The 9,111-nt window shown below is 31.7% G+C and overlaps 1 protein-coding gene across 1 annotated transcript in view; it reads right to left on the bottom strand.

Annotated features, from left to right (window-relative positions):
- Positions 1-942: 942 nt before the first annotated feature.
- Positions 943-9,111, bottom strand: part of xylb (xylulokinase homolog (H. influenzae)) — a 27,725-nt gene continuing 19,556 nt past the window's right edge. Inside the window, 2 exon segments of the mRNA XM_016558553.1 lie at positions 943-1,450; positions 7,098-7,192. Coding sequence (XP_016414039.1) covers positions 1,367-1,450; positions 7,098-7,192 — 179 coding nt within the window. The 3' untranslated portion in view covers positions 943-1,366.

Raw genomic sequence — 9,111 nt, 5'->3', positions numbered from 1 at the left:
CAGTTATGACTTTTAGAATGTTACAAAAGATTTCTATTTCAACTTGAACTTTCTATTCATCTGTGAATCCTGAAAAAATAAAATGTTTGGTATTTCCACAAAAATATTCGGCAGCACAGCTGTTTACAAAAATGAATAAAATACTCTAAAGGTGAGCTGGAAAGCTGAAATACATCAGAGTTGATCTCAGAAGTGTAAAAATTATTTTATTGCTATTTATTTATCTATTATTATTAATTTACAAAAAAAATAATCATTGGAATTTAGAATTTGAATAGTCTGGCATCTGTAATTTATTACAGTATATCATTATGATTTTAGTTAATATTTTAATAATCCTAAAATGTTACTTTTAAATACTATTTAACAATGATTCAAAGGGATCATCTCAAACTTCAAATGGCGTTGACATTAGATTCAACAAAATGAATCATAATAAATAAATCTGGGGAAAAAACAGGAATTTTTAGTCCTACGTTGAATGTTTAATTTGTAGTTAAGATGTTAATGCATTACTACAAAAATGTAGTCATTGCAATTTATTTTAATAGTTAATAGCATCACTTATTGGGATGGGTTCTAAATTTGCACAGTTGCTTTTTGTTTTATATTACTATTCCCAGAAAAAAATTCAATAAACAGTTAACAAAAAAACAAAAAACAAAAAAAAAGCGCTGATCTCAGAAGGATGCTTCAGCGTTTTCAGTCTGAGAAACTCACCGGATTCACAGAAGACCATCAGAAGCTCATTCAGACTCGAGATGCTGCAGACACACAGAGGAACATGGATCAACATCACGGCTTTCATCAAACAACCCTCACAACTACAATATCTGATCTACTGAACCATAAACCTTTCCTAAACAAAACAATGGCAAAACATGAAGAAAACGGCATTTACCTGAGGCTGATGGGCCGATCTGCTGTGTTTCTGTGGGTTCACACGCGTGCACAGATAAATCCACACAAACACACGTGTAAACAGGTCTTTATTATGAAACCGAGTCCCTTTACAGCAGGTCATGAATATGTGCATCTGATTACGATTCACATGTTTATCAAGACAGATTGAATGTTTACTAATGCATTAAAATCAACTTCACATGTATAACTTCATGCATTCAATGTTTAATTTGTAGTTAAGATGTTAATGCATTACTACAAAAATGTATTCATTGCGATTTATTTCACTAGTTAATAGCATCACTTATTTATTATATAACTACAAAATTTTAGTAAAACAATATTTTGATAATTATAAAATCTGACTTTTAAAGTACGCTTTAAAACGAATCAAAGGAATGATTTGTAGACGTGTTGTATGAATATAATGCATGAGTATTATATTCAGCCGTATGAAGAGGTCTCACAGCAGATGCAGTGATTTCTGATGATCTTTGAGAAGCTGATCCTCCAGCGCTGCGTATCTGAGCATCAGCGGCGCGTAAACCTGCAACCACATCAACAACACACCAATGAACAGCTCAAAACACACACAAGCTCTCAACACCTCCAGAACACTGCTTTTATTATCAGCTCTTTCAATATCACACAATTAAGGATCAAAGCATCTGCATTTTCACCTGCTCATTTACATGACATAAAGGTCAAGGGTCAGACTGCTGCTGTGTAATGCGGTTTTGTACTGTATTAGGTTTGTCATGTGTCAGGAGGGAGTTTATTTCCACCATGTGCTGACGTATCGTCCAGTGTGTGACTTACAAACTCACAATGTGTCTGGATGTGTGTGTGTCACATGACAGAGACATAGAGTGATTCACACTGAAAGACAAGACAAGACAATGAATGAATGAATGAATGAATGGTAACAAACTTGTGTGGTGTCTGCTTTTATCAATTGGTGGCAAATATAATGGGGGGAAAAACAATGATTAATAAACAATTTCATTTATTTTTATAATTTTATTATAACAATTATTGCTATTATTATTGGCATACATCACAAAAAAAGCAAAAAATCTCCTGAAAAATAATTTATTTTCCAATCGCAAGTTTTAAATTTTAAAGCACCATATAAATCCTTCGAGATGATTGTGTTGTAAATCCACAGCACTGGGTGAGATGCGTCAGAAAGAAAGAGTAATTCATTCCTATCTAGCTTTATTTTTATTCTAGTTTTAGTAATTTTAGCAAAATATTGTTTCTACAAGTATTCTGTAAGACTATGCTGTTATATAAATAAAATGGAAAAAAAAGAGCTGTGAATGTTATTTCATGTTGACTCTAAAATGTCATCGAGTCGCTCCATCTAAACATTAGTAGAATTTCCTGTAATGCACTACAATGCAAACAGAAGAAAAGAGAGCTCTTCTGAAAGGGAATGAGACACAGAAAGGACATTAGGATAACGAGATGTAATCAGAGGCTGGTTGAATGTGCAGCTGGAGGTCAGAGCCAGTCAGTGTGTGCTTATAATATACCAGTGGCCTGCGTATGACACACAGTCATATCACTAATTTATACAGCACAAGTCAGCGGTACACACTACACCGCCTGGCCTCAGCGGCTCATTGACATGAATGAATCCCGCTAAATAATGCAACTCTACATCACAGACTGTGTTGATGCCTCTGTGAATGCATGAGTTTCCAGGTGTTTCAGACAGAACAGCCTTAAATTCCCTTCAGACGCTCTGGAAGATTTCAGCAAATCAGAATTATGAGATAAAAAGTCCCAATTACGACAATTATGACATCAAAAGTAATAATTATGACATAAGTCATAATTATGAGATGAATTGAAATTATGACACCAAGTCATAATTTTAACAAAAATTCATAATTATATTGCTGTATGACACATGGAAATTATGACAGTCATAATGAGACAAAAAGTCATAATTATGACATAAGTTATAATTATGAGATTAAAAGTTATAATTAACAAATCATAATTATGAGGAAAAGTCAAAATATGACATCTAAGTTATAATTATGAGATCAATCGAAATTATGACATTGAGTTATAATTTTAACATAAGTCATAATTATGAGATTAAAATGTCATTACTATGACATGAAAAAAATATGAAATACTGAGTCATAATTATGAGATAGTCACAATTACAACATAAGTCACAATGATGGCTAAGTCATAATGAGACAAAATAAATCATAATTATGAGATAAAAAGCCAAAATTATGACATTCAATTATGACATACCAAGTCATAATTATAAAATGAAATTATGACAGTCATCAAGTCATAATTTTAACAAAAATGCATAATTATATTGCTGTATGGCACATGGAAATTATGACAGTCATAATGAGACAAAGTCATAATTATGAGGAAAAGTATAAAAAAAAATGACATAAGTTATAATTATGAAATCAATCGAAACATCATTGTGACTTATGTTGTAATTGTGACTTTATCTCATAATTATGACTCATAATTTTAACATAATTCATAATTATGAGATTAAAAGGTCATTACTATGACATGAAAAAAATATGAAATACTGAGTCATAATTATGAGATAGTCACAATTACAACATAAGTCACAATGATGGCTAAGTCATAATGAGACAAAATAAATCATAATTATGAGATAAAAAGCCAAAATTATGACATTCAATTATGACATACCAAGTCATAATTATAAAATGAAATTATGACAGTCATCAAGTCATAATTTTAACAAAAATGCATAATTATATTGCTGTATGGCACATGGAAATTATGACAGTCATAATGAGACAAAGTCATAATTATGAGGAAAAGTATAAAAAAAATGACATAAGTTATAATTATGAAATCAATCGAAATTATGACATTGAGTTAGTATTTCATATTTTTTTCATGTCATAGTAATGACCTTTTAATCTCATAATTATGAATTATGTTAAAATTATGAGTCATAATTATGAGATAAAGTCACAATTACAACATAAGTCACAATGATGGCTAAGTCATAATGAGACAAATAAATCATAATTATGAGATAAAAAGCCAAAATTATGACATTCAATTATGACATACCAAGTCATAATTATTAAATGAAATTATGACAGTCATCAAATCATAATTTTAACAAAAAGGTAATTATGAGATAAAAAGTCACAATTATAACATACTAAGTCATAAATATGACATAAAAAGATTATGACAGTAAGTAAATGAATAAAAAGTCAATTATGAGTTAAAACATAAGTCATAATTGTGGGGTAAAAAGTCAAAATGATGACATCTAAGTCTTAATTATGAGATAAACAGTCAAAATTGTTATGTAAAAGGTAGAAAATAGCAGCATAAAAGATTTCGACATTTTACGATGTCACAATTTCAACTTTTTATATCCTAATTATGCCCAAGTATGTCATAATTCTGAGTGTTTATCTCATAGTTTTGACTTACTCATAACTATGGTTCACCAAAGCATGATGTTTTTTCTGATGTGTTGTTAATGGGCTTCCATGCATTTCACATGCAAAAGCGACTAACTGATGCGTGTTGGACGAGAAATTTATAGAGGCACATTAATGCAACAGTTTATCGAAAAATGATCATATTGTCATCATTTACTCATGCCATATGACTTTCTTTCTTCTGTGGAAAACATGTCAAGCTCCAGATCATCTGAGCCTCAGAGCCTCTAATACAAACTACATCTTCAACATTCAGATCAACCGGATCATAATGCTTCGTGTTGAGCTGTCAAAGCCAAACTCATGCATAATAATGAGGTTCACAGAGCATGATGGGAAATTTCCTTCAGTTTGCCTTTAGCTAAATAGAGCTGTCAGTCTTTCAGCTGTGATCGGGAAGATAGTTAAAATGCTCCTGACAGGTAAACTGGACCGCCAGAAAAACAAGACGTAATATAAACGGTTCATTATAACAAATCATACTTGTATTTGACATATTAATTTTCCAGAAACAAAAAGAAATAAAAATTTCCATAGAAGAGTTCATTGCACTATGCAAAATACTCTAACTTCCAGAACTTAAAACTTCCTCCACAGCTGGGTTTGTGAATTGAAAAGCCAAAATAAATCATAAAAAAATTTAAAAATATATGATAAAGCATTTTAAAACATTCAAAATATCCCCACCCCCAAAGGGATAAAATATTCTATTTATATATATTTTTATTTATTTAAATATAATGATAATGTAATGACTAAATGATAATTATTATAAAATTACTTAAATATAAGTTTATTAAAATAAAGAAAGAAATGCATTTAAATAAATAACATTTTAAATGCAAACTAATTAAATTAAATGCATTTAAAAATAAATCATATGCATTTTTAAAAAATAATTTAAATGCACTTAAAAATAAATGTTTAAATAAATTCAAATAGAAATAAATAAATATATTCAAATGCATATAAATAAATGTAAATGCAATTAAATATATTCATTCATTCATTCATTTAAATACAAATAAAACGAACAACCAAAAAACAGTTTCCGCAAAAATAAGAAATGACTAATAGCATGTATATGTGCAATGTTGCCTTTCGAGAAATGAGGCAGTGCACAACAGCACACTGGGGTTAATACTGGGGTCTAATGCATAATATACAGTAAGGAGGAAAGAAAATCATTTCGCTTGCATAAAATAAGTGCACACTAATTTCTGTCTGACATGAGGTGAAAAAGTGTTAATATTGTCAAAACCATATAATATTGCTACGTCTGACCTCGGCCATTCAGGATCAGGTACACATGATATAAATGCATCAGTCTCATATTATTCTGTGTCAGGTGAGGCTGCATTACTCTCATCCTGCAGGTTCATGGGGTCTGACTGTGTTTGTAAAGCTTCCACTCAATGAAAGAGGCTTTGTCTAAATCCAGCGGCATTCAGCTCATCCCCTGCGCGTGTAATTTCCCTCACAATGCGTCTCTGCGGAGGGGATGAAGCGTTTAATGAAGACGCACTGACTCATGAAGCGGGTCAGAGATCAGCGGAGAGACACGATCATGTGCAGCGTTCAGAAGATCAGAGCGACCGAGATCTGCGGTTTCACTACTGAACGCCATCAGTCAGACATATGAAGCTTATATTTCTAGTCAACAGTAAGTTACTACATCCAACACTCATTCAACATCTACATGGATTTATCCAAAACACAAAACCGGTCTGAACTGAATCGTGATCTGAAGGCTCATGATCCCGATCTTGAGTTGAGGACTAATGAATATTAATACTGTTTAATGACAAATTATTTTTCATGTTATGAAATAGAGCTGCTCAGACAAATAAAATAAAATAAAATAATCAGCTTTTGTCCTTTTTAGAGATTTTAAATCACATTCTAATTTTCATGTTATGGAATAGAGCAGCTCAGACAAATTAAAAAATAAAATAATAATAAAATAAAAAAATAAAATAAAATAACAAAATAAAAATGTATCTGATTTTGTCCTTTTTAGAGATTTTAAATCACATTCTATTTTTCATGTTATGAAATAGAGCAGCTCAGACAAATAAAATAAAATATTTATCAACTTTTTAAAAAATGAATACATTTCAACTTTTTTAACAATTTGTAACAATTTTCCTTTTTAGAGATTTTCACCATAAATCACAATTAATATTAATAAAATAATTAAATAAAACAAAATAAATAAATGCATCAACTTGTGGCACTTTTTTGTCTTTTTTTGTTTAGATTTTCACTATAAATCACAATGCAAATGACATTTTATGGAAAAGAGCAGCTCAGACAAATAAAAATAAAATATTAGTATCGTTTAATGACATTGCAAATTATATTTTGGCTCTGAATAACTATGTTTCACTATGAATCACGACTACAATAAACGGAACTAAAACACATGAAAACACACTACGTAATGAAACTCCTGATGAACTGCAATATGTTCCTACATAAAAAGGAATGTCAGTGATGAAATCAAGGAATCACTTAATCATTTTGTAATCGATTCTTTGAAATGAACCTGTAAAAGAAAGTGACTCACAGACATCAGTACATCACAATTTACTTTGCGAAGGATTTATCTTTGATGTTATGCACAGTAACATCACCAGCGTGAGACGGAGTTTTGTGTTTCGTGATTTAAAGAGGAATATGAATTGTGATATTGTGTATCTGTACCTCTTGCGCTCCCGGCGCGGGTCTGACGGCCAGCTGCGGTTCTGGAGCGTTTCTGAGCATCTCTGTGAAAGATGCTCCTGCTTCTGCCTCCAGACCTGCACAAACACACATTCAGTCATACAGCGTCACTGAAGAAACACAGAACCAGTTCAGTTCAGGAGCACAGCTCCGCTACACTCTTACAAATAAAGCTGCTTCACAGTGAGGCCACAGAAGAACCTTTTTGTCTGAATGGTTCCATAAAGAACCTTTAACATCTGAAGAACCTTTCTGTTTCACTAAAGCTTCTTTGTGGCGAAAGAAGGTCGTTCAGATTATAAGAAGGTAAGAAAGAGATGGTTCTTTAAAGAACCTTTGGTTCTGTGGAACCAAAAATGGTTCTATGGCATCTCTGTGAAGCACCTTTTAAGCACCTTTATTTTTAAGAGTGTACATATTACAAACATCTGTGTTTCATAAAGAGTTTAAGGGATAATATAAATTAAAATTCTGTCATCATGGACTCACTCTCATGCCAAATGCCATGTTTTTCAGTGCGTCAGTTCACTTTTGTTGTACTTTTATGGTGCTTATTTTGTCCTTTTTAGAGAATTTAACTATAAATCGCAATCAAAGTTTCATTTTATGGAATAGAGCAGCTCAGACAAAATGAATCAATCTTCTTTTTTGTGTTCTTCTTCGAGCTTTTAATTATAAATCCCAATCGAAATTCCATTTATAGAATAGAGCAGCTTAGATGAATAAAATAAATGTAAAAATAAAATAAAATTATAGAAAATATAACTATAAGTATATATAGTTTTTAACTATAAATCCCAATCATTTTATAGAACAGATCAGGTCTGACAAATACAATTATTTAGATAAATAAGAAATTATTTAAATGAATAAATACATTCATTAGTTGAATTTTAACTATAAAAAGTACTTATAAAAAAGAGCAGCTTAGACCAAAATAAATAAATAAATAAAACCTTTATGGTGTTTTTTTTTTTTTTTTTTTTTTTAGAGCTTTTAACAATAAATCCCCATGTAATTTTTAATTCACACGAAGAAGTGTTAATGAAGAAAGTCATACAAATTTTTAGCACCAGCTCATTAAAAAAAAATGTTGACTGGAGAAATCCATAATTCTCTGACCTTTATAAATCCAGATGTCTCATTAAGAATATCTTCTACTTCTCCACTGGGAACTTTGATTTCAAAGAAATGCACTTTATATCTGAAACCAAAGTACTTGATGAACCCAAAGACCGCATGTGATGCATTGGTTTCTTCCACTAACGCTCATAACGTAGATAACAACGTTCAAAAACTGGGTCTAACACACAGTTTTGGTGTGACGATGATCAGCACTGATCGATGATTTAAAACTCTTCTTCTGAGAAGTTTAATTAGCATTTAAAACAGGTAAAAATCAAGGTTCAGACCAGCAGTGATCTGATGGCTCATCTTCTACACAATCTTCAGATGAACATTATAGCAGTGAAAAGCAGCAGAATAATGAAAGCCTTATCGAACCCAGAAACTGAAATAAAAGCGATTTCTTCTGAGAGGATGCAATGAAAAGCGCCGGCCGACCGCATGACGTCATGTGAGATCCGAGGCCTTATTAAATCATAGAACCGATTTCAAAATCAGGTGAATAAAGGCCTTATAAAACACGCTCTGCCAGAGGACCAGAAGAGAAGAGATGTGCATCTGAATTTCATATATCATAGATTTCTGAATCCTGACAGATACAGGACTGGCAGGAGTGATTAAGCATCAAATACAACATAATAATGTGACATAATATGGATTATGCACCTTTTTATTTTTAAAATTTTATATATCAAAAATAATATAATTAATTTATTGTGTGTGTGTGTGTGTGTGTGTGTGTGAGGGAGAGTGCGTGTGTGAGTGAGAGTGCGTGTGAGTGTGTGAGTGCGTGAGTGTGTGTGAGTGTGTGTGAGAGTGAGTGTGTGAGTGTGTGTGAGAGTGAGTGAGTGAGTGAGTGAGTGAGTGAGTG

This window comes from Sinocyclocheilus rhinocerous, unplaced genomic scaffold (genome assembly GCF_001515625.1).
Source record: "Sinocyclocheilus rhinocerous isolate Xijiao unplaced genomic scaffold, SAMN03320098_v1.1 scaffold1189, whole genome shotgun sequence".
NCBI lineage: Eukaryota > Metazoa > Chordata > Actinopteri > Cypriniformes > Cyprinidae > Sinocyclocheilus > Sinocyclocheilus rhinocerous.
The sequence above is the reverse complement of the archived record's forward strand: the minus strand, read 5'-3'. Positions and strand labels throughout refer to the sequence as shown.